This window comes from Thermobia domestica, chromosome 10, assembly GCF_964235325.1.
Source record: "Thermobia domestica chromosome 10, izTheDome1.hap1.1, whole genome shotgun sequence".
Classification (NCBI taxonomy): Eukaryota; Metazoa; Arthropoda; class Insecta; order Zygentoma; family Lepismatidae; genus Thermobia; species Thermobia domestica.
The window spans coordinates 23,233,069-23,260,583 of NC_137463.1; the positions used below are offsets into that span (position 1 = coordinate 23,233,069).

The window sequence follows — 27,515 nt, forward strand, 5'->3', positions numbered from 1 at the left end:
GTAGTTTAAGATGTTAATTTCCTTCAGTCTTTTAAAGAAATGTCTGTGCATTTTTCTTAACCGTCAATTCGCCAAAGCTACAATACGCACAAAAAGATAAGGCTCTTCTTCAATTGAAGAGTTCAATAAAAATTAAAAATAAATAAAAAAAAAAAAAAAAAACCCTTCCAAGTCCACTTTCAGGAATATTCTGATTTATACAAAGTATTAATGAACTCCGAGTCATAAATTGTACGGTAGCACCTCAGATCAAATGAAACATGGGTCGGAAAACGTCTCCTTTCAGAGATATAAACCGACGAAAATGCGAAACATTACGATTTGAAACGCCTGGCTTGAAAATTATGGGGCTTATCGCAAGCGGTTCAAAGAATTACACAGCAGCTAGTATGCAGTCCATCTAAAATATCCATATTTTACAATCCCCCGGTACCGGTGTAACAAGTTGCACAAATTAAGTTAGAAAAGGGATATACTTTTAAAGTACCAATTCAGTAATTGTTGCGGGGGCCCAGGTAATTGTAAAATATGGATATTCAGATAAAGCGCATGCAAATTCTGCGTTAATTCGTTGAACTGTTCGTGGTAAGCCCCATTGTTTTCAAGCCAGGGGGTTTTAAAAAGTGTTTCGCATTTTTAGCAATTTTTAACTGTGAAAGGAGGTTTAACTGTTCTATCATTTTATATAAGGAATCACCACCTACATTTATGACATGGGGTTCATATATATAATCGTACAGTTGTTTCGCTCTGTTGCTACAAGCATGAGTCTCATAAGTCTTACAATATTCTACTACGCAACACACCAGTGTTTATTACTGTACAGTACAATGAAAGAAGGTTAATTCAAAGCACAGAGTGTTTCAAAATGAATATCGAGGTTTTAAGGCTTTGTAGTATTTATTACAATTATAAATAATACATACGCAACTAGTTTTGTACGCACGCATACGCATCCACTGTTTCCTCTGTCTGCCGTTAGAAAGCGCTAGTAGTAAAGATGGCGAGTAGTTGCTGCATGACTATGAAGATTTTCTGAATCGTGTCGTCTTCAGTAACGAATCGACATTTCACGTAAGTGGGAATGTAAACACTCAATGTTTACAACTGGGATCAACAAATCTCCACGAGATGGCACAGTTGCAACGAGACCCCTAAATTGTATGTGTTTTGTGCCATATCCCGGCGGGAAGTTTATGGACCTTGTTTGGGGATTCATAAAGGATCATATATGTATGTGCCTCCGCTACCAACCGACCTATCCGAAGCAGTTGTTGCAACAATTACTCTAAACACATTAATCAAGGTTTGGGAAGAACTCGCCTATCGACTCAATGTGTGTCGCATGACAAATGGTGCTCACATTAAACACTTGTAGCAAAAATTATTTGAGCTGCTTTTTCATTTTATGTATTATGTATAATTGTACGTTAAATCTAATAAATACTACAAAGCTTTAAAACTCTGATATTCATTTTGAACCACCCTGTATAGTTCCTTGTGTTGGACTGTCTGCAGCCACCTTCCTGCCAATTCCTGGATTCCACGTCGATACATCATTTTGTTTTTAGAGGCAAAGAAGTTGGTCACCACTGTTTCCACCTCCTGCTGGTTGGTGAAGCAACGCGATGTCAGGAAGTGCGCCACAGAGTGAAACAGGTAGTAATCCGAAGGGGCAAGGACAGGACTATGTGGTGACAGTGCAATACCATCAAGTTTCTGAATTTTTGTTGCGTTTTTCGAGCCGACTGTGGTTTTGCGTTATCCTGTTTCAGCAGCGCGCGCTTTCAATTCACCAATGGAGGATAGTTTTTGCGTAGTGCAGCGCACATCTGCTCCAACTGTTCGAAATAATGGTCGGCGTTGATGGTACGACCATTAGGGACGAACTCAAAGTGAATTACCCACCACTCACAATAATATTTTATGTTTGAAACGGTCCTGTTTGACAACCGGTTCTGGAAGTTGAGCCTGCTCAACCAATGTTTTTTGCATATTCGGATTTCGGAAAGATATCCATTCTTCGTCACACCATTTCAGAAAATGCACATCACGCGGATCTTGCAGCAGTTGTCAGCACACAACCACTCTCTTCTGTGCCTAAGCTGGGATCAACTCCTGATGGTTTTCCCAAGTTCATGAAGGTGATGTACTACAGTGGATAGATTTAATCTTTTACTCTGGCCTTAACTCACCTTCGACATATTTACAAACTGCACGAAATATCTGGAAACAATGAGTTGTTCTGTTGTGATTCACTGTACCTTCCCCTTTGTATGACATGTTTCGGGCTGCTGCTGCACTGTTATATCAGAGTTCCAACTCCGATAGTAAGAGTTTATGTATCTGACGTTGTTGAGCACTCATTGTCACTGCCACTAAAAATTGACTGAAGATACTGGCGGAGTGGCAGCCTCTGTGTTAAATAATCCGCTTGTCACACTACATCTTGGGCCAGTTTGACCTTGTACTTACGGTCGATTACGGCGTACACAAGTGGTTGCTGTTTGGGCTGTGGAAATATTACAGGACTTATGACATACTTTTATACTACAAGAATGTTACCTTCATTAGAAAGTGCGCCTAAACTTCCTTCATAAGAGCCAGCGATCCATTTCACTAAGTTTACAGCAAAATGTTTTGCGATAAACGTACAAAGACGACATAGATTTTATGCAGTAGTTTTGGGTACTGAAGATAGATTACACTGCCATCTTTGAATAAAAATAGTAAGGAAACAGATGACTTTCCAGCCGTGGGCCAAGTATTTACAAATGTTTTGCCAGTCACTGCATCAATTTGGTAGCAAGTGAGTGCCAGAGACTTAACAATGATGTAATTCAATTAAATGGTATTCAAAATAGATGAGAAAAAAAATTAAAAGTACTCTTGCCTCGAACATCCATTAAAGCTTGTTTTCACACACGATTTCGAAGCGTAACCCATCCTTCTGACAGTGTACTTAAAAAAGTCTCTCTGCTAAACGAACTTCATGTTGATGGGCAATGCACGTTTGCAATTTTCTCTCGCAAAATTGGATGAAGAAAAAAGAAAGAAAGGAAAAAAAAAAAAAACACTTAATTTTCAATACTTCACACAGAAAAAATTCTTCAACATGACCAGTCACACTGACGAAGGGGTGTATTGTGGCCCGAAATCATGTGTGCAAATAAGCACTAATTGATGTTTGAATTAAGCTTTTTTCTCTCTATCTTTCTACTTACAGATTTCTGTAATTCCTGAATTTTCTTTCAACTTTCAAGCTTTTGACTCTCCCCTGGAGTCTTGGTCACGGAGGCTATAAACAGGAAGAAAAAAAAAAAAAAAAAAAAAAAAGAAACATCAAGGAATAAAAATGGAACGGAGTTACCAAGGGAAGAGTTGTGTTGTATGGAAACACGTTGTCATGTATGCCAGCATTCAAGGATGAAGACGATGCAAACTAAAATATGGCGGAATCAATTTCTGTACCTTTCTTGTTCTTTATTGGACGACTGCCAACTGATGTTATAATTTTTATTGCCATGCCAATGCTGTGAAAATTTTGTAATTACCGCCTCCCATTTGTCACTCAACCATTTCTTGTCTAAATTTAATTTCGGTTCTTTTAAATGAATAAATACACTTTCAAAAATCACTCTTTCTACTTAATTTCTAGCTCTAAATAAAATATTTGAACCTTCTACCGGTATTGCTTTTCTCTTAAATGTTTCGATAAACCTGACAACGAATTTTCCGCTTTTGAATCTCTAACATGATCCTTTACTCGGGCTTTAAATTTCTTTTCATTTTGCCTATATAACTCTCTTGACAACTACATTTCATTTCATAAATACCCGATTTTTCATTGGGATTCGTGTGGTAACTAAATTGGGTAATGCTCTTTTCCAAAGTTTTGGGAGCTTCAAGGCTGTACGAAAACATATGCATAGATGTATAGAATCTATTTAATGCAGTTGTCAATCTGGGAAAAACAGGCAATTCAACCCATTTTTTTCTCTATTTTGAGTAATAATATATATTCAATACTAATTGTAATAAAATGACACTCGTCTCAGTCCATCAAGACTACACAATTCTACTGAATTCTCCGTCTTAGTAGCGGATAAATGGCTGAAAGCAAAAACGAAGAGACTGAATCCGTTGTATGGAAAGGCAATAAAAAGAAAGCAAGCAATCATGACTTCTTGTCGCTGCAAACGTGGTAGTAAACCGACATTTAATGAACAAAAATGTATTGGAAAAGTTACACATAGGGCAGTACATACATTTCAGGCAAACTACATTACAGTAAAAATTCTTGCTGGCCACCAGAAACAAACAAAGGATATTTGCTATTTTTCTTGGGGCGCTGTCTATATTCCCCAGGATGAATTTAAACCAATAAATGCATCTAAATAAATCTCTCATCCTTCCTTGATAATTTGAAACAAACCGCGTGAAAATCGGACTTCAGTTAGAAATTCTATAAGCAAATCAAACTTGCCGTTCTTTAAATACGGTAAATAAATAAATAAAAAGTATAATTTTTTCAATTTCAAAAATTACTATTACAATTTTGAAACTGAGTAGTATATATATATATCTCCTTCCACCCATCTCATTCTCACTGAATAGAATTTAGCGTGTCTTATACTTTTGGATCCTTATAACAACTTTTTTTCTTGTGGCGAAAAGTGCTTTAGAATTGAAAAAAAAAAAAAATCTTTTAATTGTATTTGTTGAATATGGTCTTTTAGCGTAGACTTTAACGCTCTCGCATTTGATGCGAGTGGTCCTAGCTCGGACAGAAAGGTGTAATAGTCAGGTAATAGTAATAGGAATAAAGTTTTTTCCTCATGCACACCAGGCAAATGCATGAGGTACCTAACAGGAGAGTTCCAGGCCACTTCCTCTTTCACCATTTCCTTGGATAGTGTGATTGCTGTGCCGAAATATAATTCCTAATCGTAATCTATTTGTTGAATACAATAAATAAGGATACGCAGGGAAAATCACCGATATTCATCTGCAATCTTTCATCATCACCCTTTATTTCCATAAATTTCACATTTCTACACTACAAAATAATTACAGTTATTTACGACACTACTTTGTGATATCCACTCTATTCATGTTATGGAAAAAAGAAAATCAGGAAAATATGTGGCATTAGCAATGCCATTTAGTATAAACGGATATACATAAATAATATGTCTAATTAAAGGACTGTGAATTCAAAAAAAGGAACGAACAAAATCAATTTTATGTTAGAATTTAAGTACCTCATTTCAATTATTGTAAACTAGCTGTAACCATCCGTCACTGCCGACTCTTAATTCAGAACACTGATTAAAAGAGAGAGGGAAAAATTCCATGGAGTTTATCCTATGTTGTTACGTAAGCCTGCACAACTATAGGATACCGGGGGTTACACAGACACAAGGTGTTCCTAGACACTACGATAAACGTGCATACGTTTTCACCCTACCCCCAAATTCAACTCCGAGCCATAAATCGGTAAGGGCTTCGTACAGAATTAGATTTGGTAAAGATGTATCTGTGTGTCAGATTTAATACCTGTATATCACTACTTTCTATACGAAAAATGTGAAGACACATACAAATAACTAGATACCGAATTTACGAAGTTATTAGAGGTAATATAGTAATATTAAAAGCTTTACTGGAAGCTTTACTGGAAAAGCTTTACTTCGCGACAGCCATGGGGCTGGCGACTTTTCCGCCTACAGGTCATTTTAAATACGGTATAGTTTTTGTCATTCTGTTCGTAAGGAAATGTACTACTACTACTTGGAAAAAAAAAAGTTTAATATTTGACAAATAAGCTTTATTTTCATATAACTTACTTACAAATACACGAAAGATGATCTGATATAGGATACCTATTAGCTATTGATTCAGAACCTGCAAAAAGAAAAAAAATGAGTCAATTCCTTAATCCTTAGCACAATAAAGTATAAGTATAGAGTTAAAATGATTGTTTTGAATGTTCTACATATGACACTAATGATACTGAATGAAAAAAATGATCGCTTTATCTTAATATCATTAAGTTTCTGTACATATAAAATAATAATAAAAAATATTTTAAAAATTCGTGAAAGCATTATCACACACACTACCGTCCAAAAGTTTGGTAGCAGTCACATTTTTATATATCAATAGTAAATTACGCCAAACAACACTGGAGAAAGTTATTTGTTTGTATTGGTTGATGTTGCCGCACTAAGCAAAATCGAAAACAAGAAGCTGCTTTGCGTATTTCTTTGAAATGTTTATCATTACCTGTTCATGTGTTTTATTACCATCAACTCTTGTAAGTCAATCATTTTTGGATCAAAGGACCCAATATATTTCAATCAAAAATTTTCTTGTACGCCTCATAATCTGAAGAACTACATATAGTGTAGCCAAACCCAAACTATAACTTAACTCAGTATGATGTGCTTATTCCGTAGAAAATACGAAAACTAGATTTAGGAGCCGTTCAAAAATTTTGTAGCCCCTGATCCATAAACTAATTATTGGCCAAGATCGCAATCGTTTCACTTTTTATTTATTTATTTATCATTCCTAAAATCCATGTTCCTGTCAAAAATCAATACATTCGCAAATAGTTTTACATTTATCAAGTATCATCAGCTGCATTTAAACACTCGTGGGCGAAAGTAAATTACCTTTAATCCACACGTAGCGAACATTTGCACTTCAATGTTCAATGCGTTTCAAGCAGGGTTGAAAAAAACATTTAAAAAAAGAACGTTTTTTATGTTTAAAACATGTTTTTTTGTTTAAAACGTTTTTAACGTTTAAAACAATGTACTTTGTTTTAAGCGCAAAAAAAAAAAAAAACGTTTAAAATGTTTATTTTGTTTAAAACAATAATCAAAATAGGCATATATATTACATTTTTACACTCTTAGGTATTGCTTGCCATCTATATTCAACCGCTAGATCAACTGCTGCTTTAAATGAAACACGCGAAACTAACGGCTTAAAGGTTTTTATAGTACAATGGTCTGGGAGGATGTGCAGCCACTAAGAAACCAAAATAAACGAAATGCTAAATATGAGTGGAACATACATTTAAATTTCAGTTATTTAGTTCTAACAGAAGGGTGTTTGTATGCCACTCAGCTAGAGTATCTGAAATGTGTGCTATGCCAACTATTAATCACAGACAAGATTGGATAATAATTTGGGAATGTTTTGGAAGCAATAAACCAGGAAGTCTGGTGAAAATAGACAGGGTATTATTTAAATAATAATAATAATAAAATATATAAAAAATTTCCAAGACAATGCTAAACTCTATGGGCAAAATAATATTGGACTCTAAACTGTGTAGAAGATTGCTCGAACAGACACTGACGAAAGATAAATACAAATCATGAAATGGCCGTCACACTCAGATGACTTGTCTTAAACCGAGTTTGTGAAGGATGCAGTTGAAAGAGGAGTGAGAAGTCTGTTTGTATTTTGTGTCAAATAGCTAGGAGGCCACTTAAAAGCTCCAATGGAAACAATTTGGTAGCGCATTCTTTAACAAATCAGTCAGCAGAAAGTCAAGAATTTGTGAGACAGTCACTAAAAATGAAGGTGGCTACTCTGACGAGGCTACAGTTTAATCTCTGCGTTTAAAAACCTATTTGAGACTTTACTAATGTTTTAATCATTGTTTTATCATATGGTAAAGGGTTTGTTTTTGTTAATTATTTCGATGTTAATTTTTTCCTATTTTTGTTTCCATTTCTTAGTGATTCCAAACTTTTGGACGATAGTGTACCTTTCATATTTTACACGCAAATTACATATAATAATAAAAATAATTTTACGTATTTTCGGGTAGTTTTATTTCTTTGGATAGCAATATCTCGTTCACTTTTACTTCTGTGAGCTTCTTCGGAGGGTGGATTTCATTTTTTTGAAACTTAAATCAAAAGGGAACTTCGGAGGAATTCCTATGTTGAAGAAATTAAATAAGCAATATATGGATTGTCACTTGATTTAAGTTTCAAAAAATGAAATCCTCCGAAGAAGCTCTCAGAAGCAAAAGTGATCAAAATATTATGATCCAAATAATCAAGTACGTTTTTTTCTTCTTTATTACACTATATATACTTTCGCTAAAACTTTATCAGATGGGAGTGAAGACAAGGAAGGAGAGGGAGATTTCACTTCATTTAATCTATTTGGTATTGATCGCGAAAAATTATTGTCGTTTCATATTTCCATATACAGTGAAACCTCTACTAACGGACACTTCTGTAAAGCGAACACCTCCCGTAACGGACATATTTGATAATTTCCGAATACTGTAATAGGAAAAAACATATTTGTAAATCTCTCTAAAGCGGACACTAATATGGAAAAATGAAATGAAATCTTTAAGTTTAACGTCCCACGGTTATGCCGGTTAGGCTAAAGGAGACGGTGATAATGAGAGATGAGTGAAATGGTGGAATGAAGAAAGTGGGAGGAAACGGGAGAACCCCGAGAAAACCCACGAGCAAGGTGTTTGTCCACCACAAAGTCCACACGGAGCGAGCTGGGATCGAACCAGGGACCCCAAGCACCGGAGGTGAACGCTCTACCACTGAGCCACCGCGCCCCCTAACACTAATATGGACACGGACAGTCTTTCCTGTCTTTTATAGGTATTATTTACCTCCGTGTTAAGGACACTTCCTCTAGAAACAAGTTGATAAGTACAGTAAAAGTACATTTTCAGTAATTCATACATATATCACCAAGGAAACATTGTGACAGCATTTTGCTCAGCAACCCAGATGAATCGCCTCCGTTTAACATCCTCATGTACTTTTCTTGCATTCCACTCCCACCCAACCTGTTTTAGAAAAAAAGTGATTGACATATGCCCTTCGTTTGAGATGACACGTAATTCTACTGTTTCAATGGAATCTCTAACCAAGCAGAAGACAAGTTCGGTACTTTTTGCCCGCGGGTATACATATTGTCTCACTACCTCTATTTGCAGAAAGAAATCTTTTTGTTAAGTGTTTCTGCATCAAATATGCCATAAGGTGAATTCAGTTGTGAGCTTCCGAAATGCCATGAAAAGCGCTGTTAAAAAAAAAAAAAAAAAAAATTAAAAAAATTTAAAAAAAAACGAAGTGACTGAATTTTCGAAGATAGACAACTGTGGTGTGCGAAGGATAACTGAACATTTTTGTATCGGTAAAACATAAGCAGCTGAGATAATATCATATTACTTTATTTACTAATTTACGTAAGAAAATATTGAAACCTCGTGCACATAGACAAGCTTATAAGCCTGGGACTGAACAAGGTCCCCTCGGACCAGAAATGAATAACTTATCACTAATTCACCATGTCCTTGCCATCTCAATGAATATTTCAAAAAAATAATGCCATCGCTTAATAGCCGGGTGTGCTGAATATGTAAGTCACAAATGTTACATTTTGTAGAAAATATTGTCTTCTTACTTTCCACTGATGATACGAGAGGAGAAATTATAGTAATCGTGAAGAAAAACAATTGGAATTCGAAATTTCAACGAATTTACACGTTTCATAGCCCCTATATACTAAAAAGTGATTTTTGGATATCTGTCCAAAGCCTAAAAGCCATACTGTTCAACGAATCTGGAGCAAATTTTAAACTTAGTTCTGTATATATATTTTAAAAGCTTCTCGAGTAAGGATTCGACTTTTCTTCCTAGTCTTAAAGCTAAGGGTAGTTTACTGGGGGCTGAAAATAAAAAATTGCGATTTTCTCGAAAAATAGCTGTGACGAATGCTTTTCATAAATCAATAGTTTACTGACAATCCTACAATATAATATAGCGTACGCGCCTTGGGCGTGGGAAACTCGGGTTCGACTCCCGGCGGGAACTCATGTGGTTTGGATTCCACGTCTCATATAGCCTCACTGCTAAAAGGGAAGTTAAACTCAAAATCACCTTTAACATAATATACATGATCTTTCTGGTAGAAATCCAGAAGGGCTGGCTTGATCTTTGAGAAAAATTATGACGGGAAGGGGTTCTTTCAGACGAGGTTTGTCAAAAATGCCTCTTACATATTTATTCGTATTTCACAAATGAATGTATCCGTAAAACTACAAAATCACATATAATGAATACAAAAAATGTAAGTGATTAAGTTTAGTGCGGTAGTCCGTACCTTTTAATTTCTAAAAGGAACAATTAGGAGTTCAGTTTGAATATAAACTCTTTTCTGTTGCAATTCGCCCCAAAATCATAGGCATCTATCCGCACGGTTTTTCGGAGGATACAGGTTTCATTTTTTTTTTTTTTCTTATACTTTATTTGTGGCCTTTTGACATCTACGGCTCAGTTCGGGATAGGGGAAGGACATTGAAAAGTTCCTGGAGGAGGTATGGTTTGTCTGGTACTATCCTGGTGTTTACCTGGCGTAAATGAGGAAAAATCCTGCAAAAACCTATTTTGGATGGCCAGTCGCGGGATATTTAACTCACAACTTCCCGTACGTGAAGGTAACTCTCTACCACGGAGATGAGGCGTATATACCGCTTGTAAGACAAAAGAACTATCTATGGTTCTTGATTAAACGTTCCAGGGTATATCTAAAGCAGATTACAGAAAATAACACGACCATGTTAATTGCGTTTAATTGTCAAGAGCCTCAATAATCACGCCATTGTTTTCAGCGAAAAGACAAAAGTTTGCTGATCAATAACATACGTATTTTTCACAATGTAAGTTGGAAGTACTGCATGAAGAAAATAAAGGAGAATGAAAGGAACTCACACTACACGAATGCTTATTGATAAGTTGAAGTTATTGTAATCTTCACGAAAACAAGAAATATAATAGTTCATGAAATGTCTCATACTAAAACTGTTGTTGCAAGTTAGACAAAACGTACAAACTGGCAGAATATCAACAACCATGCTTTGTTTGCAGGGTTCTTTATGTGACTTGCTACAATACTTTTAATATGCATCTTACACAGACATAACGTTTAATACTTGAACTTCATAGTTATACGATATACTTGCATGGCTTTTATAAACACACACACGCACAAGGCGAAAGAAGGCCGATCTTTACCAATATCCTTTAGAAAATGCTATTTGAGCACGGAAATTTAATTTAAATTATTGATTCATTTTAATTTCAAGGAGGAATCATATGAATTCCTCCATCTTGCGGACATCCATGTCCAAAGTACTGTTACAATTCACAATTAATGAAAACTAAGTGCTACTGACTGACATAATAATGTATTTTAACCCTCGCACTTCTTAGGTATTTTTTGTAACGCGGACTACCAAAGGAGGGGGAGGGCCATTTTGTACCTAGCTGTTACAAAAATGAAATGAAATCTTTGGGTTTTACGTCCCACGATTACGTCGGCGAGGCGAAAGGAGACGGTGATGATGAGAAATGAATGAAATAGTGGAATGAATAAGTGGTAGGAAACGGGAGAACCCCGAGGAAACCCATGCACACGGTGTTTGTCCACCAGAAGGTTCACTTGGCGCGAGCTAAGATCGAACCAGGGACCTAATGCACCAGAGGTGAACGCTTTACCACTGAGCAACCTCGGCTCCCTACCTGTTAAGTTTAAATATATATTGCAAAATAAAATCAGAAACCTTCACAAAAATCTCCAGTGATTGAAGTGAACAATACACGGAATAAAACCAACTATTTATTATACTGCTATCTAAGAGTTTTACTTCTAAATATCAGTCACATCTCCTACTAACGGGGGGCGGGGGAGAGTACTTTGTGCCCACCAACTGAAAATAGCAAATTTATGAGGCACACCAACATTCAATTTGCACCACTGTAAGGTATATGCTTTAGCTACACATGTTGAGCAGTAACTTTTTTTTTTTTTTTTTTTTACAATTTTAAAGAAACGATTAGGAGGGTAATTACAAAAAACATACTGTGGTGGGCACAAAGTACCTTCCACCCTCCTTCTTGGTAGTGCGAGGGTTAATAATTTGGTAAAATAACTCGATGTTCTTGGAAAACTTCTACAAACAGCCTAAACAGTCAACGAAAATAATTGCAAATATCTAATTTTCTCTCCCTCTTTGGACATCGTTGAGGGGTACAGTGGCTCAGCTCTACTCTAATCTCTGGTACAAGGGATCTCGGGTTTGAACCCAGACCATGTATGTTTTGATCCACAGGATTGTGTGTATGTGTTTTTATCGTGGTTCTCATGTTTCTCCCACATTCATATCCAATTGACATATCTGAGGCACGTTAAAGCAAAAATTCCTTCTGTTTTCATACTATAAAGAACCAATACAAAATTTACTATGAATAACCAGTCTTTTTTTTAAATTTATTTATCTATTTTTTTACCATGATTTGTGAAAGTTCATATTTCCACATGGAAATGCAAGACTCACAGACTGAACTCATCGCGGCAGCTTATACGAATTAAAAGTAATGTAAGATATTTTGACTGTAATAACGTTTTACGATATACAACTATAGCCTTTCTGTAATATTCTAAGGGGGCGCGGTGGCTCAGTGGTAGAGCGTTCACCTCTGGTGCTTGGGGTCCCGGGTTCGATCCCAGCCCCCGCCAAGTGAACTTTGTGGTGGACAAACACCGTGCTCGTGGGTTTTCTCGGGGTTCTCCCGTTTCCTCCCACTTTCTTCATTCCACCACTTTCATTCATCTCTCATTATCACCGTCTCCTTTAGCCTCACCGGCATAACCGTGGGACGTAAAACTTAAAGATTTCATTTCATTTCATTTCTGTAATATTCTACTTACACAATGAGCGGGAGCTGACTTCTGAAGTATGTATAACAGCAGTTATCAGGTACAGAGAATTCATGTTTCCAGAATATCATGTTTCCTGGAAGAATAAAACCGAATATCTTTATTGTCTATTATTGGTTTTTTAATTCTACTTAGTCCTTTTCCCATACAAAACAGTATGATCGACAATGAGTTATTGAAACGTTAGAGATCGCTAATTCATAACTTAATGGTATCGTTCTAACACAAAATCCAACCAAAATGCTACGTAAAAGTGTTAAACTTCTCTGTATCTCTTGCAATCTTCTTCATATAACGTAGATTTTCCTTACCTTCGTCAGAACGTATTCTTCTTAAAAAGCTTGATTTATTACATAACCATTATAGATGTAGTTACCCTGTGAAAATTAATCAACCCAACTTTTTAAGAATAGGTGTTGTCGAAGGTTACATCGATAACCGACATAGTACAGGGTGTCCCATAAATAATGCAACTTTTGAAATGCCCGCCATTTGTTCTAGTAAGTTGGCAACACTGAACGTTCCACGATTTTCTTTTGTTGTCTTGGTGGTTAGTAGTCATATAGAGTATCAAATAGCACACGATTCTCATCTGTTTTCTGTACGGGGAGGAATGGAGCAGTTCACGATGGAACAACATGTTGTCATTGTGGAAACTTAATGCATAATGTTGAAAAATAGTTTAACTTTACCAACAATTATTTGTTCCAATGAACTTAAAAATCAGAATGCTCTATTAGCCTGATTTTTTTTAATCAATTGAAAAAATATGTTATGGATATTTGTTTTTATTTCTACATATTTTTAATTTTTTTTTCTCTCGGCCGTGCGCCCCCTGGGAGCTTACACCCATAGGCCCGGGCCTATTGGGAAATCCGGCCCTGATCGTGAGTGATAATGTTAGTGTAAGTTCGATGAAATCTCGGGCCGAAGTATACAACAAATGAAAAAATAAAATTGCTTAATTTCATCAATAAATGTGTATGTTATTACGCACTCAAGAATTACGTTTTTTATCGGGCACTCTATACAAAGAAGATTGTAAGAGATTCACAGGTGAACTTGACCATTCGTTTATGTGTTACGTATCATATAGCATCCATTAGTAAATATGATGTTACTCTTTATGGAAGTGTGTTTCATTTAACTTAAAATATTTAGTATACTTCTTTGCTTTCATCTTGTTTAACCCATACACAAATTGCATTAACCAATATCAGGGCTCATAGCGAGTCACTTTTTTCACTAAAAGTTACTTTTTCAAATCTGTCACTAAAAGTCACTTTTTGGGGAGGTAAAGTGGCTTTTTCTTGTGATTTGTTTTGCATTGGAAGTTTTCTAAGAAAAATATAAAAATAAATGGGAAAAGGCAGAAACTTGTTACTCATTATTCTTCTGAAAGCTTCAGTACTTGCTGCCACATGTGGAACAGTCAGCTTTATTCTCATTTCAGCTTTTATTCTTTCTAAAGCACAATAGATGGTTGGTGGATGCTTAAACTCTCAAGGTGGGGTTGAGAACCCTTCTGTGTCTATTTTTTCTTCTATCATAATAGTCTTTTAGTTTCTCCCGTAATAGTTAACACTCCGCTCAACGTTGTGTGTGTATTTGTGTGGTTCATCATATTCGTCTTGTGTTATGCTTCTTGTATGTTCTTAAAAAGTAGATGATGAATTTGAATATTTCACGGCTTTGAGAACTCTCAATGATAAGTTAAATATAATGTCTGAGATGAAGAAATTTGGATATAGGCTAGAACTGGTTCCGCTTACTCAGAAGCTTCTTACATCTGCTAAGTCTACTTACCGTAACTACAAAGCATACTTAGAAAACCTAAGAAAGGAGGAAGGTCAAAAAGAAGAAGTAAAGATGAAAGAAAACAACAGAGAGTGGATGGTGAAACTGACAAAGGAAAAAAGGGACATATGAGATTTTGGACACTTTTTCGTGTGCATTTGGTCACTTTTCAACTATTTACAAGAGACCAGACCACTATGAGCCCCGCAATATAAATTTAACCATGAAGAAATCCTCTATATTCAAATCTGAAAAAATTGTGATTACCAATACATTTCAAGTAACAAAGCTTTGAGTTTTTGAATACAGTGTAAAAAAAAAAATTGTGAAGCTCTTCAAAACCGTCTAGAATTGGTTGTCGAAATCATATTAGAAATGTAAAAATTCTTTTAGTTTTCACAGGGCACATCATAGGTGTGTGTTTCTTAAACTGCTCAAGTATGTGTCTATTGCACAAGATTACATAGTAATTTAACATACTAGCAACTGGAATTCTCAGTTTTCTTTGAGTATTATTACTATAATATGCTTACATATTAGATCACTTGCTGATTTAAGTATCATTAATTGTGATCCGTGTAAAATTTCTGCTTGTAAAGAAAGAAAAAAAAATAATTTTCCGAATATCTTATATATAAAAAAACAAACTAGGATGTAATGTAATATCCTTATTACAAAAGCAAGACACCTCAGACTATCAGTCAAGCTAATAGTTGTTGCTAGCTGCGCTGACGCCGACAGATGTCGCTGCTAACGTGCAGACCGAAGGCTTACAAGTAACATTGAAATAGGAATATGCCACACACAGTGCTTTGAGACCATCCGAGACACTTCAATATACGTATTTTCCTTGGTCTGAGAAACAAACTATTAATTTCTCTACCGTTGTCGAAATAGTGTTTTAAACCTTCAATCAATTGTTAGAGCACTTATCAAGACGACTTTGGAACACAAAAAACTAACTTAAGTGCTCTTCTAGTTGGTGTTGTCGATTATCTGGAAAATTTAAAATGTAAATTTGTTGAAATGAATGAAAGACCCTCTGAAGTACAGGGTGCGGCAGAACCGACTAAGCAGTTTCTATCGATTACCGCGAGAGCGTGGTGGGGGTAGGCAGTTGCACATGATCTGCCTTTGTTCAGTCGTTGACCCCATTTCAGTAGCTAATATGGTCTGGACCGGTGCACATCCTGGTTTTGCCGTTCGCGCTTATTATGAAAACAACAGATCTGTGGTCGCTACACAACGAGCTTTTCGGCGACAGTTCAACATTCCACGCAACAATGCCGTTCCTAACGCAAACACAATTCGGTCCTGGGTTCGGCAGTTGAAGGAAACTGGTAGCACACTAAAAAAAGATACACATGGCCGACGCAGATCCATCAGAACGACAGAAAATGTGCAGCGGGTGAGAACTGCAGTTCAACAATCGCCGCAACGTTCTGCTCGACGACATGCTGTTGCATTGGGGATTTCAGACCACAGTCACCAGATTTGAGCATTTGTGACTACTTTCTTTGGGGATATCTGAAGGAAAAGATTTTCAAAAGCCGCCCTCACACCCTACCAGAGTTAAAACAGCGGATTATTGACGAAGTGAATGCCATACCCCGCGATATGTGTGCAAGAGCTGCTCGAAACTTCAGGGATCGTCTACAACAATGTATTGATGCTAACGGCCGCCATCTTGAGGACATTATTTTCAAAACTAAATGAATGTAAAATGGTTACAATGGGTAGTACAAAACTAATTGTACTAATTTAGAAAATAAAAACATTTATTCTCTAAATATCCAGATTTACTTTGTATTGCTCCTTAAAACTGCTTAGTTGGTTCTGCCGCGCCCTGTATAACAAATATTTCCGCTGAATTGAAATTTCGAACCCACGAGAGATGGCTTCTGTAGATATCTGTGTGGCGAAAGATAAACGAAAACAGTGCGATGACGTTGGTGTGTGATATTTTGGATTCTTAAATAATTAGAATGTACGCTATGTGTTTTACCAAGTTTGTAAGAAGAGTTTGTCGCTATAAATTACCAAAACTAACTTCTGAATGTATGTTTGTCGCTGTTTCGGTTGATAATTTGAGTTCGTGTTGTATTATATTTACTTCGCACCTTTCACTAAACACATCACTAAGAAAGCTATTACCTTCTCTAGTGAAGGATCAATCCCTTTCAGACAGTTCCTTTAACCGCTGAAAATCTTTTATTGGAAAATTTAGTTGCTGTGGCATGCATTTCAGAATCTCACTATTACAGAGTTCAAATGTAATTAAATATTGGAATATAGTAGCCCGCAAGGATTTGAGAAATATTACGGTGTGGTCTTAATAGAAGTATGGTTTCATCACACCTATTAAATGATTGTTTGATACAGACTTTTTAGTTGCTCTGCGGTATGTATGAAAAGAGTTCATTCACAGTTCCATTGACAAGGATCCCAGAAGGTAGTCGTAGAGTAATAGGTGTAATAGGAAGTATTCATCAAGCCCTACTAGAGGTACTGTTATTTTGGCCCTAAAACCTCAGGAAGCTGATCAAAAAGGGCAGCAAATATAAGGGGGTTATTGGCGATTTAGGGAAACTGAGAGGTTTTAGGGATAAATCAATACAGGGATCAAATCAGTATGAAACTGCATTTCGCATATGTGAGAAGCATCCATAGAGGATAGCGATAAGCTGAAATGTCGGCATAGCTGATGGGTCGAAGATTTGTTCAAAACGAGATATTTCGAAAGAAAACAAAGGTAGACGAAAGAACAAGTATCTAGTATAGACCATTTCAAGAGCTTGCATATGACATGCAATTTGTTTCAAAGAAACTCGAGGAATAGGATGAAACCAGTGAGAGATCATTCTTCACCACGTGAAGACTGCTACCAAAAAGTCCCAAATGAATGATGATGATTTTTAAGTTTAACGTCCCTTTTCATCAGCGAGGCTATATGAGACGTGGATCTACTGATTAACGTGGAATCCGAACCAAATGAGCTCCCGCCGGGAATCGAACCCGGGTCTCCGCGCCAAAGGCGAAGTCCCAGATGAAATTATTATGAATAGGTTTTCCTTTATGAGACTGTACTTAAAACTGTATGGACAACATTAAGATTGAAACAAGTGATATTGTATTTATTTCGAGGACAATATTAACTAATCTGCTTCCGCTGTATCAGTGTTAGAAGTAACAGAATTGGAGAGAAAACCATACAAAAATGAGGCAGGTTCACGAATTTCCGGAAGATGACAAACATAGCCAAAAACCAGACAACACAAAGCGCATTTATGTACATATCTGTGGAGCGGTTACCAGCTTTACAGCTACAATACGTAAGTAGTGCGGTGGGGGTTGCATACTGATCTTATATTGATTTTATTCCTAAAACCTGTTTCTCTAAATCAATCTTTGCTGCCCTTTTTGACCAAATTCCTGAGGCTTCCGGACCAAAATAACAGTACCTCTAGATAGGGCTTTACGAATACTTCCTATTGCAGCTATTGGTGAACATCTACCTTCTGGAGCCATTGGCAATGGAACTGCGAATAAACCATTTTTTTTTTTTTTTTTCTGTATAAGTAGAGGAAGAATGTCTGTACATCAAGAAAAGAACGGAAACGTAACATGTAACTCATATTTTTTTAATTTAGTTTAACATCTCACGTTTATGTTCCTTGGAGAATCCAGAGAAAAACTCATGGTGCTTGTCCATCACAAAGCAAAACTGAGGAAAGCTGGGTTTGAATAAGGGATCCTACGCACCATGATGAGTAACCCCACGAAATGGACTTGGTAACGTTGTCAACGCATGCCGGAGACCTGGCGATAATTCTCAGTCCAGTTATACATTTTTCACTTACATTTCTCAGTCCACTCGTACATCATACAGTGTTTGTTTTGGCTTATGTTCAGTGATGGCGTCAGAACAGTCCTCGAAAAGTTTTCTTATGACCTAGGCATCACAAAATTCCATTTGATACAAAGGTTACAAAATAGCTAGGGTTGCACGTATGTGTTTGTAAATCATTTTCCTATTTGCTAAAGACATCAATTAATGTAGCAATACAATATTTGTACGTAACGCCCCTGGAATTGACAACATTCGCAGTGGTGAAAGAAGTCAGTATACACTGTCGCTTGCCACAAACTGACAACACTGCGATTGGAGAAAGAGACCGCGGTGACTCAAGGGCAGAGCTTTCACCTCTGGTGCATGGGATCCTTAATTCGATCCTAGCTCACGCCAAGAGAACTTTATGGTGGACAAATACCGTGCGCGTGGGTTTTCTCCGAGATCTCCCGTTTCCTCTCAATTTCTTCATTCAACTATTTCGTTCATGTCTCATATATCATCGTCTCCTTTAGCCTAGCCGGCTCAATCGTGGGACGTAAAACAGTTTATTATTTATTTATTGGAGAAAGCACTAAACCCGCCAAAGTCATATAACCTATCATTTGATAAGCGCTATCAAATCAACTAAGGAAGTTTACCCTGCAAACATTCAGCTAAGATCCTGAAGCACGAAACCCGTACATAGACAAAAATAATACCTTGAATACGAACAGGGGGCCGCGGTGGCTCAGTGGTAGAGCATTCAACTCTGGTGCTTGGAGTCCTAGGTTCGATCCCAGCCCGCGCCAAGTGAACTTTGTGGTGGAACACCGTGTGTGTGTGGGTTTTCACGGGGCTCTCCCGTTTCCTCCCACTTTTTTCATTTCACCCTTTCAATCATTTCTCATCATCATCAGTTTCCTTTAGCCCTGCCGGCATAATCGTGGGACGTAAAACTCAAAGATTTAATTTCATTTTAATTTTTGACTGCGAACACTCCAAAATGTTACCTTATCACATGCTAAGTAATAAAACAGAAATCAAGACCAAGTAATAGAATAATACGAGTCAAGATACACTAATTATCACTTTTATAATAGTAGACCTACAATTTACTTTGTACTGCCAAATATCGGCTGCAGTAAGTGAATAAAAAAAAATCACTCGATTGACTTCCATATTTCGTTTGGAAATTGTTGAAACTCACTGAAACTATATTGCAATTTAATCTGCCAAGCAGATATTCTAACCAGGAAGGAAAATGAAACCACACTATTATTAAAGCAGTACTATTATGCAGAAAGTTTGGTGCAAATTAAGAACAGTCCGTCAAATTAAAAAAGAAGCATTCTTTACTTTTCTTGCTTTAAATGATTCTCCAAGGCGTTCTGGATTGTTATTAACCTGGTGCATGCCCAAATAACTGCATACAGATTGATCATATGCCTGTAAGCACATGTGAACTGGAAATAATTACGTATACAATTACTTCATCACGAAATTCACTTGCAGTGTGTTACGAGCCTTTCTAGTGTGCCCCTGTTGGCGCTGCTGTCGATATGTGTCTTCCCGTACCCCCTCGAAAGAGGAGGGACAAGTTGCTATGGCTGATATCCTTCAATGGGTGGATGCGGATAACAGTTGCCAAATTGAATTACTTCAGTCTTCGCTGTGCACCGCCTTGTTAGCCATTCTAAGTAGCCTACATCTTCACTCGCCAAGACCAAACGACAGAATGACAAATTGGCAACACAGCCGAGCTCATTAACTTCTTTCCTCAATGCAAAGGCAGAGTTTTCTCCGGTAGAGAGCGGCGGGGCTGGAGCCGAAGTGCTTCATATATTTTCCGAGAGCATACTTGAAGTAGAAAGGCCCTAGTTGTTTCTTAGGGTAGGATTGCATTCGTGGGTGCAGATTCACCTTACGCGGACTTCTGCTTACAGGATAAATATTCGTTACAACGTATGCCATATAATAGACTGTAAAATCCACAAATCATCTTGTGCTAGGTGGATGTTAAAAGCAAAAATGTTCTCTAACCGAATCAAGACAGGAGCGAATAAGGGGGCCCACGCAGTAGCGCCGCGATGTGCCCACAGGTAGCAGGCGCGTCAGCGACAGGGGTATGCACAAAATAGAGTAAGAAAACACAGATCGCATAAAATTACATAGGTTATAGAACTTGTAATGATTTTATACTTGTAACAGTATTCTTGTAAACACATCTTTCCTACGCCATGCACAAATACTCCACCGGTGGAATTTAATAGGTGCTGGTGTAGTTTCGGTGCACCACATTTTGGAAGATTTACAGGTAAAATTCAATAGTTTTATAAGGAACAAATTTCTGTAGGCGACAAAATGAAATACAAAGCACGAAAGCAGAAAGTGGTACATGAACTTACGTAAAATCTTGTTGCACTGCAGTGTCATCCATTACAGCGTATCATCGCAGACTCGCATTGTCCCAGAATCCGTCAGTAGTATTGTGGGGGGTGGATGGGAAACGAAATTATCGTTCCAATGTTGAAAGTGTAAGTTTGGCAGCAAAGCCGATAAAGGAGAATTGAAAAATTAAGCGATGTTACTTTCCAATATCAATTGAAGCTGAGAAAGAAGTTTCTCCTAATGTAGCAAAAGCGAAGTACATAGGCAATAATGGCATACCGAACCGTATGTGTTTCTCAAAGCTCGGAAAGAACAATGACAGACTAATAAAGTTTTGCATGGATGGTGGACTTGTAAAAAAAGGAAATGATATGTGATAAGCAGGGTTCAGAAATGAAGTTAAGACTTTGTTCTAGAGCTATTAATGACGGTGTGCAATGGATGTGTTTGAAAAGAAGAAGGGAAGTACGAAACAGGAAACAGATGTACAAACCATGCTATTGAAGAGGGAAAAATCGTAGCTTACTAAAAGCCACCTAACGAAATTCTAGTAGTTAGTTACAAATTACTGAGAATTGAAGAGAAGTACTATAAGATTTCCGACACCGAAACTAGCAAAAAAAGTCCTGTGGAACTTTGGTCAGTGAGGGCTAGTTTTGGCGATATAAGGTGCCAAAAGCATGGAAAAAATGTAATTCAAAAGATGTATGCGAGAGATTCCCCAAAGGAACATGGGGATTACTTGCCAGGTTATAGAGAATCCATAAGTTCTTTGGGAAATACCTAGCATACATTTTTCAATCAAGCAGATATGACTTCGAGTGTCATGTTCTAAACCGCACTCTCTATGTTGCGTTGTTTTGGAATTACAGCCCTCTGAACTTCATTTTCCCACGATTTCGGCACATTATATCGCCGGAACTACCCTCAATGACCAAAGTTTCAGTTTTTTTTTTTTTTTTTTTTTTTTTTTTTTTTGCTAGTTTCGGTGTCAGGAATCAGCTCCCGAAGTTTGTTCAGATAGTTTCTTACCACTCTATATATATATATATATATATATATATATATAGGCGCGGATCCAAGCGGACGCTGAGGTACACACTGGATAAAATGGGCTTCAATCCTGCTTTACACTGCATAAAGCGCAAACTATGGTTTAGCCCGTCCCTTGATCACATCCTGGATCCGCTGGAAACAGTTTGTGTTCGAACTAATTGAGCAGTACATTAGGGAAAACAGAAGAAAAGTTGATGTAGATATATGAAAGAAAAGAAAATTTTGTAAATGCAAGTACAATGTTGGGAGAAGGGTCGAAGGACTGTGAGTATTCGGAAGTATAGAGAGGGAAATGGGAAAATGTTTTTTCAGCTCTAGTTGCGGACAAAAAAGAGCATACTGAACTGAAGTTGACAGAACAGTGGATAGAACAAGGAACTACCATAATAAGTTACTGTTAGGCAGGTTACAGAAATCTATCAACAACATACATGCACCTTATGGTAAATCACAGTGTTAAGTTTGTAAATTCACAAACAAGTGCACATATAAACGATCGAGAGCTGTGAAGCAAACTCTTTCAAAGTACAATAGGCAATAGGATTTTTTGCTATCCTTAGCTCAATTGAAGTTCAAACGTGAGGCCACATCACTACCAACTTTCCCAAGAACACATCATTACCAACTTTCTGAACATTGTCCGAAAAAGGACTGGCAGAAAGAGGCTGAAATTAACCGAGAGAGAGTAAGGTTAAGTACATAACTATTATGACGGTCACCTAGGGAAGGTAAATGTGTACTTTTCGCATGAATAGTCGCTTTTGCAGATAAGCACCATCGCTGGAGCGCCTGCTCCCTTCGGACGCTCCCGCACGCGGGCCTACCAGCTTCGCCTCTTCTGACTCGGTTAGATAGCATTCGTGCTTTTTAGCTGCCACCTAGCACACCTTAGTTCATGTTTTTCAACATTTATTTCTGGTAAACATCTTCATTTAAATTAAAGCTAAGTGAGGTACCGTCATGTCGCATACAGTAGTGCAAATATGTTGGAAAATTGAAGAAAAATTGCGAAAGAAATGTGGTTTTTCAACTTTTATTTATAGTGTTACCCATGAACCCTATCTATGCCAAGTGAGATATTTTTGTCACTCGTAAATGTTTTTCTGGGCAGTAAGAACGAAATTACTGAAAGAAATGTGATTTTTCAGCAATTATTTCTGGTGGCCCCCTTGAACATAGTCTATACTAAGCCAGATATTTTTATGTCACCCAGAGCAAATCCTTTGGGGCACGGCACAAAATTTCAGTCAGTCGCACTCTCCAATCCAAAAATGACAAGTCGCCAGTGTCTCTTACATACAGATTATTAGACAAAGTTTGACAAAGAAAGAGATTAACATCAGGGCATGAAATTTCAAAACCGTCAAGTAGATTCAGGATAATCAATTTTGAATTGGATAATTTATGTGCATGTTAAAAAATATCTTAAAACTCCACGTTTGTGTAACACTTTCTCCCTCTGCACTGAAGTAAAAGTTATCGGTTGCAGTTTTCGAATCAAAGTCCTTCAAGTGAAGGGCCATTGACAGAAATTGTCAGCAAATCATCCAATGTGTCAGTCTTCAGTGAATTTCTATAGGTACCGGTAGCCTAACTCTGTTGAGACTGCTGAAGCCTGCATCACACGAAGCAGTACTCACAGGTAAAACTGCACAAAATGTGACAATTGGAAGAAAATTTGGGAATCTCGTAATGAAGTTTTCACTGTAAATCCTTTTCAATGTCTGATTCAACGTCAGTGAAGAAAAAAAAAGTTTATATTCTGCAAACTCTCCTAAGACAAGGTCCTCTCTTTCACTGTAAATCCGGTTGCAAGTGCTTAAAAAGCAGTTTTATTTCTTCCACTTCAAATTAAGGATTCCTCAGTAATAAATATTTTCTTACCAAACAGAAACTGAACTGAGCTTAGGCAGAAACCATTCCTACTGAACACTGATCGCCAGTTCTAAATCTCTAGTCCTCTAGTCACCAATGGTGACCGGAAATTTTGCGCCGTTTTAGGGGACAATAAAAAAAAAAAATAGTGAAATCATAATTTTTCAACAATTGGTTATAGTTAAGGAGCCGTACTTCCCATTTAGAGAAGGACGAGAAACGCCATACTTTCAGGAATTATTCATTGAATATCTACCTACTTAAAAAGTTGGTAATATACCCAATTTTAATTAGTTAATGAGTGATTTGAAATTAAAGAAGACGTGTGTGTATTCCGCTCTCGTTGTGTTGTCAACGTTCTGTGTTTACATAGGCGTTTTGCGCTTTTCAAATGTTCGATGCCACGTCATGAATGGAACTGTGCGTGTGCGCATTGATGTAGGTGGCGACAGGTGTAGTCTGTAAGAAGAAGAGCAAGAAGACAAAGGAAATGGCGGGTGGTATCCTCATGTGCATGCCGGCGTGCTCTGAATGCTCCTTCACAGAGTATGCCATAGTTGAAATTACTATAAAACAAAGGATAGATGAGTGTATAAAACTTTTGCAGCACCATGGCGTACTTCCTTTAGGTAAGTTATGTTCCAAATGTTGTAGGGATGCGGTTTTTTGTAAGGAAAGGAATGTGTTTCGTTGTCAGAAAACACGTTTCATTGGAAATTCGAAGAGGAAGACGAAGTGCTCCTTTTCCTCTTCACTTTTCAAGGGAACGTTTTTTTCTAGGGCTAAACTCGATTTTTTAACGGTGACGCGCCTTATGGGTTACTGGTGTTTGAATAGTCGTCCAAACATCAGTAATGCTACTATGAATCTGAATATTTCCAAACCCACATGTGTCGATTGGTTTAGCTTTTGTCGTGAGGTTTGTGTTTGCTGGGCTATGGATTCCTCTACTAAACTTGGGGGTCCAGGAATAACAGTTCAGATAGATGAGTCCAAGTTCGGGAAACGCAAAAATCACTGCGGTCGTGTGATCGATGGCACATGGGTTTTTGGAGGTTATGAGGTTGGTTCTGGCAATGTATTCATGTGTGTCGTCAAGAACCGAAGTGCTGAAGAGCTGTTAAGCGTTCTTCAACAGTGGGTGAAACCTGGTACAACCATTCATAGCGACTGCTGGAAGTCATACGATAGGTTGACTGAGGTTGGATTTCAGCACTTCAGCGTGAATCATAGCTTGAATTTCGTAGATCCTGAAACTGGCGCTCATACGCAAAATATCGAGCGGTTGTGGCGAGACGCGAAGGACAGCATTCCGCGATATGGAAATAAAAGACACCATTTCGTGGGACATCTGGCCTCCTTTCTTTTCAAAAAAAAGTATCCCCCCACAACGCGGTTTCACAACTTCCTGTTGGAAGTGGCTAGATTATATCCTCCAATCATTTGAGGTATGTGAAAATGAATGCTTCCTGGGCGTTATTCTCCTTTTCGTTGCATTTCTAAATGTGGCCCTTGTACTTAATATATATGTTTCTGTAGTGCCCTTGTACTTAATAATATATGTTTGTGTAGTGCCCTTGTACTTAGGCAATTGAACGCATATTTCGTGCACGTGGATACTTCTTACTGTTGCACTAGCTACAAAATTGATTCTATTTGATGTACAAGTGGTAATTCAACACATAAGAAACCTAGATCACGTTGCATTCTCACTCCATATTGGAGTGTGAATGCAACATGATCTGGGTTTCTTATGTGTTGAATTACCACTTGTACATCAAATAGAATCAATTTTGTAGCTAGTGCAACAGTAAGAAGTATCCTCGTGCACCGGAGATGAGAAGTAGCTGTTCTTAACAATTACCCAACAATTTTTTCTAGTAGTGCGCCAAAAGCAAACCAGCACGCTTTAATATATCACACAGTCGTCTTTGATATGCACTCATTCATTTTAATTCTAAAATAACCCTTGTAATGTTTCACACATTTAACTTTACACATATAAACATGAAATTCTGGTCTTCTACATTTTGAAAAATTCTCTACCACTGGAATTTAATATTCTACACAATCCTCTTTCACGTACACGCAACTCTTTAAGCGTAAAATTACCATTTTCATGACGGACTGTTCTTAATTGATACTGAAAGTTTAACGTAAACACCAGTAAGTTTAACAGATATTATTACCTATAAACGAAGCGACCAATCAACGTACCTATAAGAAATTGTAAAATAAAACGTGCTATTGAAAATAACCACTGATCAATAGGATGTTGTAATAATAATATAGTTTTTAATAACAATATAGTTAATTTAATGTGATATGTATCTACACTGGTCATATCCCTGAATCACTGTAATTATATGTTTTAGTTTTTGTAGAACACGGGGAATTTAACGAACGCCAGTAGCTTTTCTATACAAAGAAAAATGTTCTAAATACTGATGCACAGTGTCAATAGGTTGATATATATCATTCATTTTGTTTTGAAGGTACTGCGGTGGTGAACTTTGTACACAACTTCCAAGGCATCCCTGAAGGAATTCCCTCATCAGTTCCCAGCAACTTGCCGGTACAATACAAGGACGGTATTCCACTTCTACAAGCACACCTTTGAATGTTTGGTTCATAGTAACAGTGCCGAACTTCACAAGGAAATCACCGAACTCGAACCTAGGACCTTTGGACTCCATTCTGGTTTGCTTCTTGGATGTGTAAATGGATGTCATTTTTAACATAAGCAAATCGAAAAGGCAGTCTGCAACCAAAGGGACAGTCTTCGTACCAGAATCCAAAATAGAAAAAACAGAAGCAGGTTGTTCAGAATTATGAATAACATGGACTGTTTTTTGAGGTCCTAGATTCGCAACAGATGTATACGTCTCACAGTCAACAAGAAATGTTCCACTTTGAACTGCACCTAACGCGGCTACACGCTTTGTCAAAAATTCTATTGTTTGTGGACCAGTACGATTTTCTGTCATTGGAAACTGTTGGAGAACGGTCACTCCCATTTTTAATAAAATATAAATGAAGGTATTCACAAATAACAGTTCACTGACAAAATTCGACACAAGGTCGTTACACCAGTAACACAAACCACGACCACATTTAATTAAAAACAAAACACTGCTACTCCGTCAGTGTTGCTCGAACAATGAACCATGCTCTATAAATTCACTAAAGTAAGTTAACGATTAGAAAAGAACTAAGCCAGTATCTCCACTTTATTTCGGTTGGTAACACAAAGGAAAATTTCAACGGTACAATCCAACACAAATATAGTACAGTCATTTTCAAAAGATTATTAAGCTTTTGAGATATAGGCTATTTCACATAATGGCGATTTCCAGCAGAGGTGACCACTTTGGCCTAACCTCACGCTCAAAACTCATTTTGACATCACGCTCACTCGACCTCACGCTCACAAACTCATTTCGACCTCACACACACTCGACCTCACTCTCACCTCACCAGTCTGACCTCACACTCACTGGTCCTCTCCATAAAAAGGGGAGTATGCATGATATAAGAAATTATCGCCCAGTCTCCATTCTTTCCACGTTTTCAAAAATTTTTGAATATGTAATGAAGTCACGACTCTGCAATTGTTTGAAGTCATGTAACTTACTATCACCATCACAACATGGCTTTCAAAATAAGAAATGTATTGAAACAGCCTTGTTTGATTACTTGTCCAATATAGCTCTTGAATTAAAAAAAAAAAAAAAAGTAAATATGTTGTTGACCTATTCATCGACTTATCCAAAGCTTTTGA

General features: G+C 37.2%; 1 protein-coding gene and 1 long non-coding RNA gene across 2 annotated transcripts; both read right to left on the reverse strand.

Annotated features, from left to right (window-relative positions):
• Positions 1 to 5,798: 5,798 nt before the first annotated feature.
• On the reverse strand, positions 5,799 to 26,082 carry LOC145662369 (uncharacterized). Its single transcript, XR_014127027.1, has 3 exons — positions 25,952 to 26,082; positions 12,778 to 12,862; positions 5,799 to 5,907 (listed from the first exon to the last, which is right to left on the reverse strand). It is a non-coding gene; the product is annotated as an uncharacterized LOC145662369 (long non-coding RNA).
• MED20 (Mediator complex subunit 20) lies at positions 26,010 to 26,880 on the reverse strand. Its single transcript, XM_081727880.1, has one exon. The coding sequence runs from the start codon at positions 26,749 to 26,751 to the stop codon at positions 26,131 to 26,133; it is 621 nt and encodes a 206-aa protein (XP_081584006.1). The 5' UTR covers positions 26,752 to 26,880; the 3' UTR covers positions 26,010 to 26,130.
• Positions 26,881 to 27,515: the final 635 nt, after the last annotated feature.

Bases quoted from the DNA above. Each gene is read 5' to 3' on its own strand.
- MED20 (XM_081727880.1), bottom strand. From the start codon at position 26,751: ATGGGAGTGACCGTTCTCCAACAGTTTCCAATGACAGAAAATCGTACT.